The 19,948-nt window shown below is 47.0% G+C and overlaps 3 protein-coding genes across 4 annotated transcripts in view; 1 reads left to right on the top strand and 2 right to left on the bottom strand.

Moving 5' to 3' along the window:
* The window catches only part of LOC127608579 (protein furry homolog), a 41,109-nt gene extending 33,867 nt beyond the window's left edge, over positions 1–7,242 (bottom strand). The window contains exon 1 of the mRNA XM_052077731.1: positions 6,792–7,242. Coding sequence (XP_051933691.1) covers positions 6,792–7,098 — 307 coding nt within the window. The 5' untranslated portion in view covers positions 7,099–7,242. The remainder of the gene's footprint in view (positions 1–6,791) is intronic.
* Positions 1–19,948, top strand: part of LOC127608577 (high mobility group protein B1-like) — a 201,297-nt gene that overhangs the window by 151,948 nt on the left and 29,401 nt on the right. The window lies entirely within an intron of this gene.
* The window catches only part of LOC127608561 (beta-1,3-glucosyltransferase-like), a 33,110-nt gene continuing 26,705 nt past the window's right edge, over positions 13,544–19,948 (bottom strand). For both annotated transcript variants that reach the window (XM_052077702.1, XM_052077703.1), the window contains 6 exons: positions 19,792–19,861; positions 19,431–19,544; positions 16,502–16,601; positions 16,191–16,310; positions 14,817–14,961; positions 13,544–13,939 (listed from right to left, as the gene is read on the bottom strand). In XM_052077702.1, the coding sequence (XP_051933662.1) occupies positions 13,778–13,939; positions 14,817–14,961; positions 16,191–16,310; positions 16,502–16,601; positions 19,431–19,544; positions 19,792–19,861 (711 nt within the window). In that variant the 3' untranslated portion in view covers positions 13,544–13,777. The remainder of the gene's footprint in view (positions 13,940–14,816; positions 14,962–16,190; positions 16,311–16,501; positions 16,602–19,430; positions 19,545–19,791; positions 19,862–19,948) is intronic.

The raw sequence follows: 19,948 nt of genomic DNA, 5'->3' as shown, positions 1-19,948 counted from the left end.
ATCGTGTCGCCTTTGATTAGGTTCCCCCCAAAAAAAAGGACACGAGAGGAAAGCTTCTTATCGCTAAATGTCCGAAAACTGTGATCAATCGTCACCAACAATTTTACATTGTTTTAAAATGCCCCAATATGAAAAACTCCAATTTCGATGAATGTGGTCCATCACGAATCTATGCTAATGCTGCACTTTAGTCACGATTATCAAAAAATATTTGAAATATTTCTCCTAAAGACATTCCCATTCAGTTTTCCAGGAATCTTGCAGGTTCTCCAGGTCTTGCCGGGCCGTGTGCCTGCCATGTCACTTTTCAAGGAACGAGCAGCATGCACCTACCCAGGCCCTTGATGAAGCTGATGACGCTGGCTTTACTCCAGCACATGGCCGTTGCGTCCATGGTGGGGAAGAAGCCAGATGCCGTAATCGGGGCTCGTATCCTCCTCCGGCCCCCCCCAAATTCTCCCCTATGGAAACCCGCCGACGTCCATATCCTGCGCGTCAGCCGGCCGCGTCCTCCCGGGGAATAGTTTCCATGGTGGGTGTGCGTAAACGGGCGCAGACTAAGACGTGAGACCACACAAAACTCGTCTGTCTCTCCCTCTCCTTCCGCAAGGTCCGTGTTTGGCTTCCCCCCTCTCGTCTGCCGCCGCCTTCCAGGAGTGAAGGTCAAGTGGGAATTTTTAGCCCGGGCAAAGTGTGGTGATGCTACGGGGGCATAGCTGTGTGGTTATAATTAGCCCCACAGAGGAGGGGGGGGGGGGGGGGGCTGGGGGGGCACTCGACTGACATGACAGTCACACCATCAGACATCAAGATGGAAGGCGCAATTGGGTGGGAGGCCGTTTGTGTCTCAGGCACGTAAGGGGGCTGGCGGGGACATGACATCAGCGACACCGTGCCGAAAACAAACCGAGCGTGGTACACTTCCCTGAGGACCGCGCAATGAAGCAATTTTGTTGAATTTCAAGCGTCCCACTAACGTCCAAAATACTTTCTTCCTGTTTACCGTTGCCCATCTCGAGCCTAAATCAATTGCATGATGTATTTTTTTTCCCTCATAAAATCCATTTAACCATGCAGATTCAATTATCGATAATAATAATCGATTTAGCGGCCCGGTAGCCCAGTGGTTAGCACGTGGGCTTCACAGTGCAGAGGTACCAGGTTCGATTCCAGCTCCGGCCTCCCTGTGAGGAGTTTGCATGTTCTCCCCGGGCCTGCGTGGGTTTTCTCCGGGTGCTCCGGTTTCCTCCCGCATTCCAAAAAAAATGCGTGGCAGGCTGATTGGACGCTCTAAATTGTCCCTAGGTGTGAGTGTGAGTGCGAATGGTTGTTCGTTTCTGTGTGCCCTGCGATTGGCTGGCAACCGATTCAGGGTGTCCCCCGCCTACTGCCCGGAGACAGCTGGGATAGGCTCCAGCACCCCCGCGACCCTAGTGAGGATCAAGCGGCTCGGAAGATGAATGAATGAATGAATGAATGAATAATCGATTTAATTCTTAATTGATTCTCTTCCTGATCCTCACTGGGTGAGGGAATGGAAGATCATCATTTTGTATATCGTATGATATCATACATTTTGCTGCCAGGAAAGTTTCAACAGTTTTGGGCTATTTTGATGCTGCTGAACCCCACCACCCCCCCACCCCCCCACCCCTTCCAAAATGACATATTTTTCTAAATTGGCTCTATTTTTTTTTTCATGCCCAAGTTATGACAGTGGTATTCTCTTACTGCTACAACTGATTTTTGTACAAACCCCCAGATTTTGAAACAATTTGCAATAAAGCTTTTTAGGTAACTCAACTAAATCGATTTTGTTGTGTCCGCAGCAGACGACATTCTCCTGAGGAAGGAGAATCAAACAACGCATTCATGTCCACATCGGAATTAGCAGCCATTCATCTCGGGAGTGGGTCAGCACCTTTTAACTAGACCGCCATGTCCACAAACACAAACAGCCACTAGACTATAAATAAACGCACTGGAGTCGAACTCAAGGCTAGTAAACACTTGCTCGTCGTGTTAGGTAATCAGCAGGAACACCCGTCCCGTAGCTTTGTGATGTCACGTTTTTTTTTTTTTTTTACGCCGGAGGGACTGAAATGAATACATAAATAATATAGCAACATCGCCTTTGTTAGCAGACAAGCCTCACTGACTCGCGTTCCACGACGAAATGGAAAATGAATTAAATCGACAAAAAGGGTGCGTTCGGTGTTTAAATTCAGTCGACATGACATCATTTTTTTTTTTTTTAATAACAAACTGAAAAGTGAATCGCTCCTTTGAGAATCAGTGGCGACGTTTATGTCAGTCAAGTCACAGTTGGATGCCTGACAGGAGCTACTGGCGCTATTTGCGTTGACACAATGTGACCCTTTTTTAAAACTAATTCAAGCAATGGGATCATTTCAATAAAAAAATTAAAAAATCACGAGAAAAGCAGTAGCTGACCCCCCCCCCCCCACCCCCATGTAGCCCCATTGGACAAATTCAGCTGGTTGCAGGTGAAGTTGACACAACGTGACCTTTTTTTTAAAACCAATTCAAGTAATGGGATCATTTCAATAAAAAATTTTAAAAAATCACGAGACAAGCAGTAGCTGACCCCCCCCCCCCCCCCTTGTGGCCCCAATGGACAAATTCAGCTGGTTGCAGGTGAAGTTGACACAACGTGACTTTTTTTTTTTAACCAATTCAAGTAATGGGATCATTTCAATAAAAAAATTAGAAAATCACGAGACAAGCAGTAGCTGATCCCCCCCCCCCCCGCCCATGTGGCCCCAATGGACAAATTCAGCTGGTTGCAGGTAAAGTTGACACAATGTGACCTTTTTTTTAAACCAATTCAAGTAATGGGATCATTTCAATTAAAAAAAATTAAAAAATCACTAGACAAGCAGTAGCTGACCCCCCCCCCCCTCCCCACCCCATGTGGCCCCAATGGACAAATTCAGCTGGGTTGCAGGTGAAGCTCCACTAATCCTATTAGTGCGTCCTCCCGCTTACTAAGAGCGCTTTAGACCATGTGAGAACTCTGCACACTGCGCTTAACAGCAGCAGCAGCGCATACGAGTTGGCATGCTGACTCATTGCGTGCGCTCTCGTATCAACACCGGATCGCGACAGACCGGATTGAAAACTGCCGGGCCAAGTCTCCAAGTGCAATCGAACGCCTACGTTCGCACAACACAAACAACCGTGATTGAAACACTGAAATATCCTCACACAACTGAACATTTCTGCGCTAGCTAGGTTAGCTTAGCAATTAGTAAGGCTCGGAGCCGGATACAAGCGGCCGAAATGAGTTTTCTCCGCAGGGTGTCCGGGCTCTCCCTTAGAGATAAGGTGAGAAGCTCAGTCATCCGGGAGGGGCTCCGAGTCGAGCCGCTTCTCCTCCACATCGAGAGGAGCCAGATGAGGTGGCTTGGGCATCTGATTCGGATGCCTCCTGAACGCCTCCCTGGTGAGGTGTTGCGGTCATGTCCCACCGGGAGGAGACCCCGAGGAAGACCCAGGACACGCTGGAGAGACTATGTCACCCAGCTGGCCTGGGAACGACTCGGGATCCCCCGGGGAGAGCTGGAAGAAGTAGCTAGGGAGAGGGAAGTCTGGGCTTTCCTGCTAAAGCTGTTGCCCCCGCGACCCGGCCCCGGATAAGCGGTAGAAGATGGATGGATGGATGGATAGAGCTCATTCGCAGACGACGACAATGATTACCGTTTTGGAAGTGGTCAATACGGTCAATACATTTTCCCCAGATTTTTTTTTTCCGGTTTGCACCATTGAGAAATTCTGGTCACCCAAATTGGGTGCACTCTCGAGCCCCGATGAGGACACATGACAAACTTTAGCTTTACTCTACTGGCCGGTGTGGACAATGACTTTGCTTATTTAATGACAGGGACGACTATAATGGATGTAGCGTAAATATGTCATTACGAGCTGATGAAAAACAAACAAACAAACAAACAAAACACACAAAAAAAAAAACAGTGGCGCAGCAATGAGCGGCTGAATTGTTGCATATAATCAAGCATGTCACGATAATGACTCAGTGCGCGACGGGCAACTTCTCGGAGGAAGGATGCGTTACTGCGGCAATGCTGTTGCTAAGAGACGGCCAAATAGAAGTTCCACTGGATGTAAGCTATGGAAGGAAAACAAATAGGCGCGGTTGTCAAACCTAAGGCCTGCAGGCCACGTGCAGCCCTCTGTGTCATATACATGGCCAGCCATTAAAAAAAAAAAAATGTTTATTGAACACGATGAGGACAGTAAAAAAAAAAAAAAACAAGCTCCCTCATATCAACCTGACACAGCTCACGGCCAGACACCAAACGCCAGCACAGCGGGCGCCGCCTATTAACTCATTCAGTGCCAGCCAATTCTAGGCCAAGTCTGAAAAGACGTTTAAAAACGTCTTTGGGAGTGAACGAGTTAAACGCACAGATCGAATACGGATGGATGAGAAATGTTTGATATTTTCTCATTCGGTACATTTGCAATGTGTTGTCAGTGTTTTTAGGTTTAAGCGGAATGGGTACAACTCGTTTTTGACGGTGGTGCAGGTTGATCTGGAAAGTATCGCCTGCGAAAAACGGCGTTTTTTAGTTGTTTTTTTTTAAACTGCATCGTGCCGTTACTGTTGCATTCGTCTGCATCCTGCACGACCTTAAAAGCCGAATCATGATCAACCTTTTTTTAAAAGGAGAAGATTTAAAGAGTTGTTTGGTTTGGTGCAAATTCCTCGCAAAAGTCAAGCCTCGGTTAAATCGAAAATGGGACCAAAGCGCTACTCACAGCCGCTCCATGACTTGAGCAGAGATTTGATGCTGATCTCAAAGAAGCCCGAGTCCTGCTGGCTGGCCATCATCTGCCGTGCAAGTCGGGGGTGGGCGTGGGGGGGTCCTCCGACGTCCTCCCACTTGCGCCCTTTCTCCCCCCCGCTAGCCTCCACTGACGCTGGGCATCGCGCCGTGGACAGTGAGAGGCGGGCGGTGGGCGCTGGGAGTGCGAGTTCCCTTTAAATCGCTGCGCGTGGAGGCCGGCAGCGCGGGGAGCAATCCTCTTAGCCGGCGCGCAGTTAATAATAACTTGTGTTTGTCTGCCTCATGATCATAACACGAATGATGATGATGATGATGAGGAGTGCCCATCATCTCTCATCTGTCGTCGATGGAGAACAACTTATGAGCACAACAACACTGCAATGTTTGGAGTGCAAAATGTTTGGAGTGTAAATCAGACAAATGGCTTGAAGGGAGGGCCGCTTTTATGCGCTTATGCAATTTTATGTTGAAGAAGGCAACATGGAAATATGGGTGCGGTGCCCTTGGATTAAAAAAAAAAAAAAAAAAAAAAAAAAGCTCCATTAAGTTCTGCTGAAATTTGGGATTTATGGCCCCCAAAAAGCCCCCCCCCCCACCCCTCCTCATATTTTCCCATCATTCCCTGCCAGCTCCATCGTTTCCTCGCAGGGGCTGAGCTGACGTAGCTACTCGACTGCAAACGACGACCACGGCCAACTTATTTGGAGACATAAAAGACGTCAAAACCGCGACACGCGACACCGTCAGGAAGTCAAAATGAAAAGTGCCCCGGGAGCAGTCATGGTTCATCTTATGTGCTCCTCAACATTAACGAGCGAGAGTCTGAACGATTTCACGGATGCCCAAAAAGATTAGAGTGCGCCAACTTGGAGCCTTTTCTAATTGAACAAAAATCCAATTGAGATGGTAGAACTTGAGCAACAAAGATGATCGGATCTTCTCCACAGTTGCCGTCACGAGGACGTTGACACGTTTGCTCGGCTCTTGCGGGCCACATACCAAAGCGAAACCCAAATCTCATTAATATTCATATGCTATACTGTAGTTCCAGTGATGAGATCATCCACACTCTGCCGCATAATCCCCACAACTGACGCCATCAAAACACTTGTGCACTATTACATAATGTACTTGATGGTGAGGAACCGTCACGAACCGCACCCCCCCCCCCCCCAGCCCACAATCCCCACTGGGCCACATCAAGACGTTATTAAGAGCATTAGCAGGCGCTGGTGATGGTGAGGAATGCCAGCTATGTGTGGACTGTCTCTGCGCTAGGTTCCCCCCCCCCCCCAGCCCCCCCAAGGACCCCTTCACATCTTGGGACCTTCGTTCCTTTCATTCGTTCCTGGATGGGTCATTCCACAAATTTATTTTTGTCTGAGAAGTTTTGTTACAAAATACGTTTTGGCCATGTCGCGCGAGAGAAACGTGCAGCAATTAGCAAATGGTGAAAATTTATTTAAGGAAAAAAAAAAACAGCTCAAGGCGAGCATCAAACAGAATCGCACGTCAAATATTGAAATAGAACAGGATACGCGGATCACATGACGGATGGATGGATGGATGGAACTACATACAGGAGCTTTCAGTAGCTTAATGCTAACACAAGGCGGAACGACATTGCTACGCGGGCGAACAATTAGCAATTAGCAACAATTATGTGATGTGGGGCGATCCTTTCAGTGGCAGACGTCTGAACACAAACAGTGGGGCAACACACGTAGAAAAATAATACTCGCAGGAATGTATTGTTTATCCTCTGCAAGGAATGACTATAATAGACTGGATTGCTTGTATTCCTCATATGAAACGATCTGGGTTAGCAGCTGTTTTTCCAAAATGATTTCAAGTATGGTTTGTTTCTCAAAAACCTGCTCTCAATTCTGAAATGAGCCCGGCGTTGTCAAATGGACTCAACAAGTGCGCCATTTCCAAGTGAATACGGACCCAACCTACTTTCAAGGATGGTGGGCCTCTTCTTGTGCCGCATCTTTTTAAACTTCCCTCTAAAGTCCCGCGGCGGGAAAGCATCCAAATTGGCAAGGCGCCCCGGGAGCACCTCATCCTGCGGGCACGCTGTCCCCGTTCCCGTTCCCGTCCCTCTCTGGGCCTCCGAGCTCATGTTGCCAGGCGGCGAGCACCGGGTCACTTCCATCATTCTTCCATGGGAGGAGGATACCTTCCCTTCGTCTTCTTCTTCTTCTTCTTCTTTCCTCGGCCCCCTCTCTCTTCCTGCTTGCCGCCTCTCTCTCTGCCTGCTCATGTGTGCTAACCTCACCACTTGTCAGGGCAGTTGAGCAAGTTAGTCTCCCCCCCCGCCCCCTCCCCACAAAAAAAAAAGTCATGAATCGGACAGGTATTAAATTACTTGGACAGCCCCTTCTCTCTTTGGGGCCAAAAGGCGAGAAGTCAAGACTATAAAAAAAAAAAAAAGAGTGAGGGAGGGAGGGACTGAGAAAGGGAGCAACATCCCCGCCTAGTGTGTGTGTGTGTGTGTGTGTGTGTGCCCACCGGGCATTGCTGAATACATATCCTGTATTTGTCTTGCGCTATTTGACGGGTGGAAATGGTGCACACCCTCGCCGCAAACGAGATGCAAAACGAGGAGTGAGATGAATTTCAGGCCTTGCTGGACTGAAAATGGGAAGAAAGCAAGAAGGACTCAAACATTGATTAGTACAAAGAATTTAGCATACATAAGAGATGATCAATACATTCAAAATAAATGCGTCGTAGGAAAAAGTCAATCCAAACTATACCACGGGTACCAGCACTAAGATAAGATATCCTTTATTTGTTGCACACTGGGGAAATTTACAACTACTAAACTACTAAATTTACTACTCTCTGTAAAAAGCGTGTTTGTGTGTGTGTGTGTGTGTGTGTGTGTGTGTGTGTGTGTGTGTGTGTCCCCCAATGTGCGTGTGAAGGCGTATTCCTGTTTCCACAGTGACACCTTGGAACAAGTGGCCTTTCCACTACACTCCTCAAGTGCGTTTTTAGTTTGGGGCGGGGTGGGATAGTAACATGACTTTACTTTGGACAGTAACATGCGCCCTCTTGCGGTCAATGCATGTATGACAACAATGCCAACAAGCGGGTTGGACATTTTCACAGTGAAAGATCGATGCAAAGGTCGATGCAAAATGAGACGACTCTCCAATTTTGCTTGGAGTAAAATGAACATCTCTCGTTTATTCTTCAAACTACTGACAACGTAATCGTTGCTCATAACCGAGTTCCTCAATAAACGAGCATTGCATGATCCCACATTTCCATCGATGGAGTGGGACGGACCAGCAGGTTTATCGTTACCATAGCGAGACGCTTTTGGATTTGCACATGATGAATAATTAACGGACATCGGGCCGACTGACAACTACAACCACTTGAGCTGCATCGCTTGGGAGGAAATGGGGGGGGGGCAAAAAAAAAAAGCCTCCTCGGGTCGCCCACTTGTGGCCTGGCAAAGTTCTGCACACCAAAGGAACAAGCAGCGGCGCACCTGTTCCCACTTGACAATTCTGATGATCAACAATTCACGGAGAGATGAAAAATACTCATATTATGTTTTATCTATTGATGTTTTTATTAATTTTTCTTCGGAAGGGCTGGGGGGGGATACCACGCCTTTACTGGTCGCTACGAAAAAAAAGATAAACAAAGTAACAGTTGATCTCGGCGATGAAGAAGGAATGGGGGAGGCAAGGAAGCAATACGACGCACGCAAAAGAAGAAAAAGTACCTCGAGATGCAGTCGATGATGTCATTTTCTTTCACCCCTCGCCCCCCCAGCCTTGATGTGGCACCTTGAGAGTCCCCAGCAAAAAGAAGTCTTGCTCCGGTCCACTTTGGGTCTCCAGTGGTTCCAGTTGGTGGCGTTCAGGTTCCGGCAGCCCTCGTTCGTCAGCGGGCTCAGGTTCTCCTGAATAATGAACAACATCAACAACAAGGAGGAGGTGCGAGAAGGTGTTTGCATTTGGCCAATTTTTAACATCACTGTGCTTAAAATAAAAAATAAAAAATCAGAGTCGACGCAAATTGCCGATGAAGTGGCAACCCAAAATAAAAACGGGGGTCACACACTGACAGTAACACAACAACACTGCTACAGTCCAAGTGGACATCAACAGCGATGAGTGCATTGTTTTGCCAGGAATATCTAATAAAATAGCAGATGGAAAAAAAAGAGATGCCAGCGCGATGTCCCAATAAGTGAATAAAACAGGAACATTAATCCAGCAGATGGCGCCACAGGACCAACTTCGCAAAAAGTGAATGCGATTGGCAAAACCAGGTGAAATGCCAAGATTTGAAATTTATTAATCCATCTTCCGAGCCGCTTGATCCTCACTAGGGTCGCGGGGGGTGCTGGAGCCTATCCCAGCTGTCTTCGGGCAGTAGGCGGGGGGACACCCTGAATCGGTTGCCAGCCAATCGCAGGGCACACAGAGACGAACAACCATCCGCACACACACTCACACCTAGGGACAATTTAGAGCGTCCAATCAGCCTGCCATGCATGTTTTTGGAATGTGGGAGGAAACCGGAGCACCCGGAGAAAAGCCACGCAGGCCCGGGGAGAACATGCAAACTCCACACAGGGAGGCCGGAGCTGGAATCGAACCTGGTACCTCTGCACTGTGAAGCCGACGCGCTAACCACTGGACTACCGGGCCACCCAGATTTGAAATTCCCCCCCCAAAAAAACTGCCTTCCCGAGGTTCAAGATCAGGGGATGTCGTTCCTATTTGTCAAGCCTTTCAGACTCGTCTGTGATCAAGGGTTATGTAATTACATTTGACTTGAGAGCGGCAACATGTGACTTGCCAAATATTGCAAGAAATAATAAATATGTTTTGAGTTTTATTTCGGTTTTGGAAAATCAAGTGTGCGGATAGAGGATGGAAATCAAATCCTGCTTTGCAGCGTCTCCTGTCAACAAGTCAGTGTTTTGGCAACGAGAGTGAACGCTGAGTTGATTTAAGATGATAGCATGCCCACCAGCTCCATCCAGACCACTGCCAAATTGCTTTGCCAACACACACACACACACACACACGCGCGTGACAAGAGTGATGGCGAGTGACGGTGCAGCAGGTGCACCATCGTGCAAACCCAAAGAGAAGAGCTTGCAACTAAATTATGCAATAAGACTCCAGTCCCTCGTATAGAAACAAACCCACGGGAATCATTTTGTTTCTGTCCCCACCGTCACATAACAAATCATCCAGAAACAAAATACAGAAGTACAACGAAGAAGAACTTGTGTAAATGATAATCCAGAAACTTAAAAAAAAAAAAAAAATGAAGCATGGCTGGAGTAAAAGTGATTGCACCAACTCGGCCTTTTTCTTTTGTAGCTCACTTTTGACGAGCAACAATTGAGATGCAATATGAAAATAAGGACAGCAACTTTTCTTGGCCTTCCTTATGCCATTTTGAATAGTCGTTCTTGTGTCTCAATACACATGCAACCCTGTAAAGCGACCTTTTGAAACCCTATGGGGGGGGGGGTGACATGACTCAGCAGAAACATCATCAGTTTCTCTTTTCTAATTGTTCTTCACCTTTTAGCAGAGCAGCTAACAAAAAAATCGACATTTCCAAATCATCTTTGGAATCATCATTCAATCACTTGTAAAGGTTCGCCAAATCGATGGCGGCGCAGGCGGACGGGTGAGCGAGCGATAGCGCTTCAAGGCTACTCGAGAACAACGTTGTTTGCTCTGTTTGAAAATGATACACCGCACGCCCGCCTCCAATTCGCGCGCGGGCCTCAGGGGAGGTGTAAAGACGTCAGTCACCTTGTGCCTGCGGGGGGCGAGCGGCATCGCGCCAGGCCTTCCATCATCCCGACAATTTTTGGAGCGCACGCCAGAGCCCACTTTCAACTCTGCAGTTGACGCTAACAAACGTTTGACGCGTCGGCTCAAACGAAAGGCTGAAAGACAACAAGAAGAGAAGATTTGGAAACGAAGTGGAAAAAAATAGGGCATCATTTAAATAATGCAAAGTGGAGCGTTAAAAAAGGAAAGGTCTTGACTTGGAGCAGCAATCGTGGCCGCAAAATTCAATCTGTGCTTGACAGGCGAGAAAGACGCACTCGGTGTGTGCTTGATGTCAGAAAAAATTCATAAAGAAAGAATAATCACCATCGGCGCCGCGCAAAAGCTCAATTAAATGACACCGGCGCGGTGGCTGTTTTGCTTTTTGTTTGGCAGACAACGACCACGCTTGCTGGAAGCTGGCGAGAAACGACAAAAGAAGCAATCGCGAGACAATAGGAACACTGTTCAACAAATGTTTACTATTTTATTTTAATGAGATGCAAGGAAACGGAGCCCCACGCTAGAGGCTAATTTCGTTCTGCTAACCTCGTCCGTTTAGCAGTTAGCCGTTTAGGCTAACTGCTGCCCCTCACCCACAAAAAAAATAAATACAATAAAATAAAATCATATTACAGCGTTTTTCAGGGAGATATCTTTTAGTGCTTTTTTTTCATAAATTGAAGTGGTCATGATTAGTCGTAGTTTCCTAATCTTAAATCATGTTAACCATTTTTTACACACACTTGAAGCATTTTAGACTGTCCCCAGAACATGAACAAAACCATCATTTACTTTGTGGAAAACATTTTCTAACAGCTACGATATTTATGAATTGTTTGATGAAGTTGTCTTTCCATAGTTTGAGGAGGGACATAATGGCGAGCTCGCTAGCTAGCATCAACGCTAGCTAGCGAGCTCGCCATTTTTAGCATCAACGCTAGCTAGCGAGCTGCTAGCATCAACGCTAGCTAGCATTCTCCCAATTCCAGGAGAAAAGAGCGCGCCCGTGCGAGCCATCCGATCAACAGGATAGTCACGTAATTAGTCAATCCCTACGAATATGTGAACTAACGGTGCGTCTTAATTTTTACCACGTCTATTATCAACTCAATTTACTTGTCGGAATGTAAATCGCAGCGGCCATTCCGAAGGCTTCGTTTTTTGCCAAATGGCGGTGCCTGTGACGTCAACGGTGTAAATGTCTGCTTCCAGTTGAGAGAACAGAGCACTAAATGTAAATCTGTCCATGAATAAATTTGCCAAGACGGGCGACAGCAATACGATAAAAAAACAACAACTAATAAATAACATTAACAGGCGTGGAATATCAAGACAGAGTTATGGAAGCGTGTCAGAAATCATTTCTAATCCTGTTTGTTATTCCGTTGATTGACTGCTACAGAAGCTCCGCAGCTGTCACTCAATGAGCGTGCCGCAAGTATCTTATGATGTGAAGGTCAATCAATTTGTTCCGGCAGTAGCGCGTGGAGATGTTAAATGATGAATTGCCCCGAAATCCGCGAAGCCATTAAGTGAAGGGATTAGTATTGACCTTTTCTTTTTTTTGTGTGTGTGTGTGTTTTTACATCGCTTTGCTTCGCCAGCGTTGTAAATCTGTCACACAACATCTTTCTGTCCTGGATCATCATGATGATCATTATTTTACACAAGTTGATCTCCAAGCAACAATGGCAATAAAATACATTCCAAACAATCGGGTGACGACGAACGAGTGCTGCGGCAATACGTTATGTTATTTCTTTGAAAACAGAATACGTTGCTTTTTGTTGCATTTTTCAGGTATCGCCATGACCCGAATTTAAAACTTGAACCATGACTTGACACCACCCTCGCAGAAACCAAAATCGAAACCATCTGGCAATCCTTTGCATGCCACCATCATTTCAAACCCAAATTTGAAACCGTAATTTGCCCTAACCCTCGCTTGGCACCCCCTGTATTAAATATAAAATACTTATGAGGAAAAGAAAGTGTCTATTTGAGCACGGCAGCCACTGACAGTCTTTTTAGATGAATTAATGATAGCAGCCCAGCGGTGACAAAAAAAAAAAAAAAAACAGACTTGACTGTTCCATTATGTCTCCTGTGTAGCAATTTGAACCTTTCGGGTTACTTGATCCAACCTGGATTTCCTCCAGGATAAATCAAGAGTACTGTATGTCCGTACACATTTCTGAAATCTTTTTTTATCTCGAAAGCATGCAGGCAAGAGAACCGAATCTTCTCGCACCTCATGCTTTATTTCAGTCGTAATTGGGCCTCGTTAAAATCCACCTCTTCAGGCCTCCCCGCTGCAATTTGCTTTACACATTTGTGCGAGGTCTCCTTTATTCCGGCTGAGTGGGCACTAATGAACCCGGAAAAGTAATGACTTCCTTTTATTATTGTGCCCGGAGAGTACTTGGATCTTTTTTTTCCCCACTCTATCGCAGCACATGACAAGCAGATGTTTGCGACCTGGAGTTGTGCGATAGTGCCCGTGAGATTTCGAGTTTTAATTCCCAGCTGTGTCATTGCTTCTCACAAACGGCATGCAAGTGTGCATTTGAAAGAAGGAGGGAATCGTTCTTCATATTTGAAAAAGATCGGATTAAAAAGGGTGTGAAAACAGGACAGTTGTTGGCCGGGGGGCCAGGTGGCATCTGTAAGATGAAATTTGCAGCGCATTAAGCACCGTAATTCGACTTGAATGTGTTACTGTGGACACAAAAACATCCCGCTCATCTGAGGTGAAATCGGTAAAAGTCTGACTGACTAAATGGGGCACGTTTCGCCCGACGACTACGCACGCATAAAATCAAAGCCCCCACGTATGCGTTCAAATAGTGCACGTCGAGTCAAACAGGATTCAAACGCTCACTGTTAAAAATGTACATTTTTATTTAAAAATAGATTTTACAGCTCCAGTGGCATCTTGTGAATTCACAGAGAGAACATCATCCGTAAGATTTCATCACACATTTATATATATATATATATATATATATAGATATGTATATTTCTTATCTATATATATGAATATTGACATGCTTTGCTTGAACGACACGCGGCTGCTCACGTCCACGTTCATCCAATGATCAGGTTTGGATTTCACAGCTCCGTCTTGGCGCTTTTATTGTCAGCCGAGCTTTTATGGTGGCCGTCCCTCAGCCATTTGTTAAAAACGACCACGGGGTCGATGTTCCAGTGTTTGTGGAAAGAAATGGGCACCTGGTGAGCAAGCAAGTCGGCCGAGTAGTCCTCCGGGCGAGCCTGGAAGGGAACCGCCACGCCGGGTTATCATCGTAAACGCCATTGTGATGCGACAGAAAAATAATACATAGATTTTTTTTTTTTTTTAAGATTGCGGTAATCTGCTGGAGGAATGCTAAAAAAAATAAAAATAAATGAAAGACTCGTTTTCAGTAAGCGCTTCCTGTGCAAGATAAATGCAACAATTAAAACAAACAAACAAAGTGCTTTGAGACTATGATGACGTCAAAAAGTGCTGTTATTTTTTTTCGAAAAGCATTTTCAAAGCCATCTTTCCCCAAATGCACAACATTCCATGTGCAACACAAAAGCAAACTTTTGCTGATTTATTGTTTAATTCAGTGGTGCCGCTGAAGGGGACCGACTGTTCAATTATTCTTTTGAAAGAATTGTCATAAGAAAGAATAGTTGACCCTTTTCACAAATTAAAAAGGAAATTAGAGTTACAAGAATGGATTGGATGGTCGCTGCTGGGAAAAAAAAATGTTGAAAGGCAAATAATTATACTGAGATACAATTGATGTGAAGATAACATGCAAATAAGAAAATTAACTCATTCAGCACCGGCCAATTGTGGACCAAGTCTGAAAAGACGTTTAAATACGTCTTTGGGAGTGAATGAGTTGATACATTTTATGGAACGACGTTAAATTAAATGGCAAAAAAAGTTGTTGAAATAAATGATTCAATTATACAGCATCCTTTGGATGGTTTAAAAAATAATAAATTGCAATATAAATAAGAATGAAAAATATTTTGGATGACTGGAGACAGTCATATTGTTTTTTTGTTTGTTTTTTTTTTTTGCTTTTGTCATCATGGCTACCGGGTTCATTTCCAAATCACAATATGAAGATTCTGAAAGGTGGTCGGTCACCTGATGGAAAAGTGGACTGTGGGTGGCGGGGATGCCCAGAGCGTTGAGGCACATTCCCAGCACCATGTCGTCCGGCGCGTCGTCACTGTAACACTTGCAGCCGCTTTGCAAGAGTCGCGCCACCGCCTCCCGACTGAACACCATGCTGCAGACACACAAGTACTTCAATACCTCCAAAATAGAAGCTTATCATATATTTTGGTTCAGGTACTTGTGCGCATCTGGGTTAAAAAAAAAAAATCAAATAAGTTAAGTGTGCATGCTTGGAGCTGTTTATTAGTCGCGCCAGGAAAATATCTACAGTATTTGTATGAAGAGAGAATCAAAAAAGGACACAAGCGCTACAATAGACTGTGGCATGTTTTTTTTTCAGTCTCTCGGAATCTGAATTTCCATATTTTGTCATCTATAATTCCATTTTTTTTTTTTTGGCTGATGTTTTAGGACATAGCTGTGGCATTAGGGGGGTTTCTAGCCACCTATTTCTATTTGAATTTTCAAGAATTGCAGAAATAAACCTGAATGCAAAAGCTCGACATTAGAAAAAAGGTCTAAAATGAGCACACGAAAAAAAAAAGACGATTAGCGGGGTGGATTTTTTTGTGCATCAATAAAATGCACATTCTGGCCACGGACGCAGGTTTTGCGAATAAATGATGACACGACCGGTTGGTTATTATGTTAATCTTACATATTGTAGTCACAAAAACGATCAAATGTTTTTTTTTTTGAGGGGCGAGGGGTAAATAATTTCACGATTGAATAAAAGAAGCAAACATTACCGCGGGAATGCGCCCACGTTCACGTACAGGCGGAGAACGACGCCATCTTTTCTTTGGAATCTCCTTTTTATGACGGCTCGCCACCCGGTGGATGGCGACGCAATTGCAACCGGAGTTCTTCCAATCCACGAGCGCTCCTTCGCCAACCTTTCCGCCATCACTTTTGTTGACAGTCGGCCGAGCGTCTCGTGGCAGAAAGACGCTCTCACATGACTTCAAGTCACGGCGCCGTCAGTCTCGTCTCTTCTCGGTATTTGCAAAATAGCGCTGCCGGGAACGGGCAGAAGTAGCATTTTCCGTTTTTCCTACGGGGACAAATTGTCCCGCCGTAACTCGGATGTCAAAATCCTCTCGAGCGGCGTGCAGCCGCTTATGCTCAATGTTTAAGATTAGCGGCAGAACGCGAGTGCGCTCGCTCACATTTTAATCTGCACCCAAAGCCAAAAAGCTTAGGCCACAAAACGACATTTCCCTCTTGGCTGAGCTGCGTTTTTTTTTTTTTTGGGAAGCGAGCACAAGCGGTTTATGTTGAAATGACAGATAACGGGATTTGCGCGATACATCCGGCGGGCGTCTGGCGGTTCGAGCTCACCCGCCGCCTCCCGTGACGTAGCTGTAGCCTCCCTGGCTGAGGCCGTAGCCGTAGCGCTCGCCCAGATACACGGCTTCCGACGGTCGGTAGCAGCTGAGCAACGATCGCAGTCTGGGGAGGCTGAGGCACACACACACACACACACACACACACACCAGTGTGGGAATAAGTGCAGTTCCTCAGGCTGTATCGCACGTGTCCAGCATTCCGCGTGAAGAAGCAACTTGACGGACATCAAGTGAAGTCATCAAGTCGAACATCGGACACAGCGATTACGACGGCGGTGTTGGGTGGGCCGTGATTGCGCAAACCTGATCAGCGTGTCGTCGTCCACGACGAGGAGCCACTCTGCGTCGGGGACGTCGCCGCTGACGAATCTCTTGAGGATGGCGAAGGTTTTGCCGCAGTGGCCTGCAAAGGCAAGACGGCGTTTTGCGGATGATTTGATTTTGAAAGGACCGCGCTGGACACATACGTAGTTTCAGACCAAGGGAGGCCCAGTTCGGTGGGTGAGGACCCATTTAAAAAACAAGAACCAGTTGAAGACCAAGGAAGGGCTAAATGACAACAACGTCAAGCTGAGCAAGAACCGGTCTAGGACACGAGAACCAGTTTTGGAATAAGGACCAAAGAAGAACCGTTTCATACCAAGTGATAGGTAAAACCAGAACCAGTATGAGACCACAGGTGAACCAGTTTAAATCCATTTCAGGACTAAGTGAGAGCTCGTTTCGGAAAACGCAAGGACCAATTGGAATCCGCTTAGAAATAATTAGGACTGACACAGAACCAGTTGAAAGAGACATTTTGAACCCAGTGAGGACTACTTCAGGACCAAGTATTCCTGGACTGGACTATGTCTGACCTTGGAGTTTTCAGCGCAATCGATTGTTGGAATGGACCGGCCGGTACGATCAAAGCCGACCCGGTTCAAGGTTGACAGATGCTGCCTACGTAGGAGGAAAATGTTTTTGTTGAACACGGAGGCCGGCGGCACAGCCGCTCCGACACACAAAGAGCAGAATTGGGAAGTACGAGCACGGCAACATAGTCATCATCCAGGCACAGACGGAAAACCCCCGGGGGCCGGCAACACACGGAATACAAGAGAGGAGGCCTTGCTGGATTATTCATGCGCCGGTGTGTTTGTGTGTGTCTGGTACAGCAACAACTAGTTTCAGATCGAGTAAGGACTGAGGGATAACCTACGCAGGGGCCAAATGAAGACCAAGTGAGAAGTCGTTCAGAAAGGGCGAAGGACCAAAGGAGAACACCTTTGGTGAGGACCAGGTTAAGGACAAAGTGAGAACCGGTTGAGACACAACTGAAGATGAATTCTGGACTCAATGAGAACCGGTTCAGGGACAGAAAAAGGCTGCGCAGGCGTTGGCACGCCAACGAATGAGAAATAAATACGGAGATGAATAAAAAGCGGCAGCCGAGCGGCCAGGCCTTGATGGCCAGTGACTGCCGGGCGTCGTTAGCATAATGCTGCGGGTCGTCGCGGGGGAAAAGCAACAGACGGGAGGAAACGACGCCGCGCCCGTCTGCTTGAAACTCACTCCTGAGCTATTTATTTGAATTCTTTTTTTTGGGGGGGGGGGGGGGGGGTCGCTCCCAATTCATGTGAAACGGCGTTTCTTCAACCACAGATGAAAGCGGTGGCATGCAGAACAAATGCAAAAAGCAGTTTTGAGTTTAGCGCAGCTAGCATCAGCTTGGCTTATACAGTATATGAGGGCTGCAATGACAAATCAATAAAATTGATTAAAATCAAGTTTTGGCAACAAATGTCATCCACGATTCGTGTTGCACGATTATCGGCTCGCTTTCAATGTGATGTCATCGTGCGCTTTCGCCGAGTGTGTCGTTCCTGCTGTACATGCTTTGGCCTCTTAGGGGCAGTGTGGTGCACACGGGCTGATCATAGTAGAGAAGAAGGAAATGGGCCAAGTATGTATACAAATATCCATTCAATCATTCATTTTCCCAACCGCTTGATCCTCCCTAGGGTCGCGGGGGGTGCTGGAGCCTATCCCAGCTATCTCCGGGCAGCAGGCGGGGGACACCCTGAATCGGTTGCCAGCCAATCGCAGGGCACACAGAGACGAACAACCATTCGCGCTCACACTCACACCTAGCAACAATTTAGAGCGTCCAATCAGCCTGCCATGCATATTTTTGGAATGTGGAAGGAAACCGGAGCACCCGGAGAAAACCCACGCAGGCCCGGGGAGAACATGCAAACTCCACACAGGGAGGCCGGAGCTGGAATCGAACCCGGTACCTCTGCACTGTGAAGCCTACGTGCTAACCACTGGACTACTGGGCAGCCCTGTATACAAATAAATAAATAATAATAAATGCATTAACCCCCCCCCGCTGCAAATTCTGAAATGAGTAACAATAATAAACCACCAGTCAAACCACTGAATCTGGATTTGCTGAGAATGAAGTTTAGAGTAGTCACCAAAAGTCAAAAAAAGAGAGAGCGCATGCACGCTCGAGCGGGTCCGCTCTGCGGTCTGACGAGCAGCACGGCAAACGGACCGCGACGCCTCGTTAGGGCGTCACGGATTGGAAAGCGACGCATTGCGCCGCTCTCGTCCCTCCCTTGAAAGCGGCCGCATCATCCCATTAAGGTGCAACACCAAAGGTCTCGGGCGACCTTTTCGTCGCCGCTAGCGATCTGCTGTCTGGAATAATTTGCCCCCCCCCCCGAGTGGTCGGTAGCCTCAGGCAAAGTGCGAGAAAGAGCGAGAGAGAAACTCGGCGCGCATCCTGTCACGGCGACTTGATATTAGTGACTCAGCAAAAATGGGACCTTTCGGACAAGTCTGGCCCGGGGCGGAACACAGAAAGTGGCGCCGGGCGCCTTGGGAGGCAGAGCTGTCACCTTGAGCAACTGCAAAAAAATAAAGAAAAAACGCTGCAAGGATGCAGAAAATTGCACCTGTGAAATACCCCCCCCCCCACCCCAAGTTGTGATGCTCAATTGTCAACATGGACGGAGCAATAAAACGGTAACTCGTGTCTGTTTTGAGACGTCCACGGCGAGCCGTAGAATGAACAAATGTCGAGGCCTGTGCCGGTTGCGGGCCCCCCCCAAAAGGTGCCGAGTTAGGAGGAAACTGGCTGTCATCTCCCACTAATGACAAATCATCCTCAGAATCGCGATCGTTTGCGTCCAAAGGTAAGCTGGGAAGCAATTCCGCTTCATCGGGCGACGCCGGCGCTCACCTCTCTCCGTGTTGGGGACCCCCAGATCCACGGTGGGTATGGAAGCGTCGGCGTGGTCGCTGTAGTACTCCAGATGGACGGCGTCGCTCTCCCAAGTCTTCTTGATGACGGGAACTGCATGGCGTTTGGCGAGAAAGTCGCAATATAAAGCCCACGACTCCAACAGTGCGACATTTGCCGCGGGGCGCGCACGCAAAATTGATTTGACATTTACGGCTGAGCCCGTCTGCGGCTGGAAATAAAACATTTTTACCGCGCTGGCAATCAAAGCTCGGCATTAGATTGGTAAAGGCGGAACGTTGCGGCGGCAAAAAAAAAAAAAATCATCGCAATGCGGGAGGGCACGACAAAAGACGCTCACCCCTTTCATTGTGAAACTTCTTGCAGGTTTTCACGGCGACAAAGATGTTGTCCTGACTGACCGGCTCCCCCTTTTGGGGAAAACAAAAAGGAAGTCGTCAAGGGCACAAGAGGAGAAGTTTAGCCGCCGGTGGTTTCTTGACTTCATACTCTCGCTA

Source organism: Hippocampus zosterae, chromosome 10 (genome assembly GCF_025434085.1).
Source record: "Hippocampus zosterae strain Florida chromosome 10, ASM2543408v3, whole genome shotgun sequence".
Lineage (NCBI taxonomy): Eukaryota > Metazoa > Chordata > Actinopteri > Syngnathiformes > Syngnathidae > Hippocampus > Hippocampus zosterae.
Note: the sequence above shows the minus strand (reverse complement) of the source record. Positions and strands in the feature narration are given on the sequence as shown.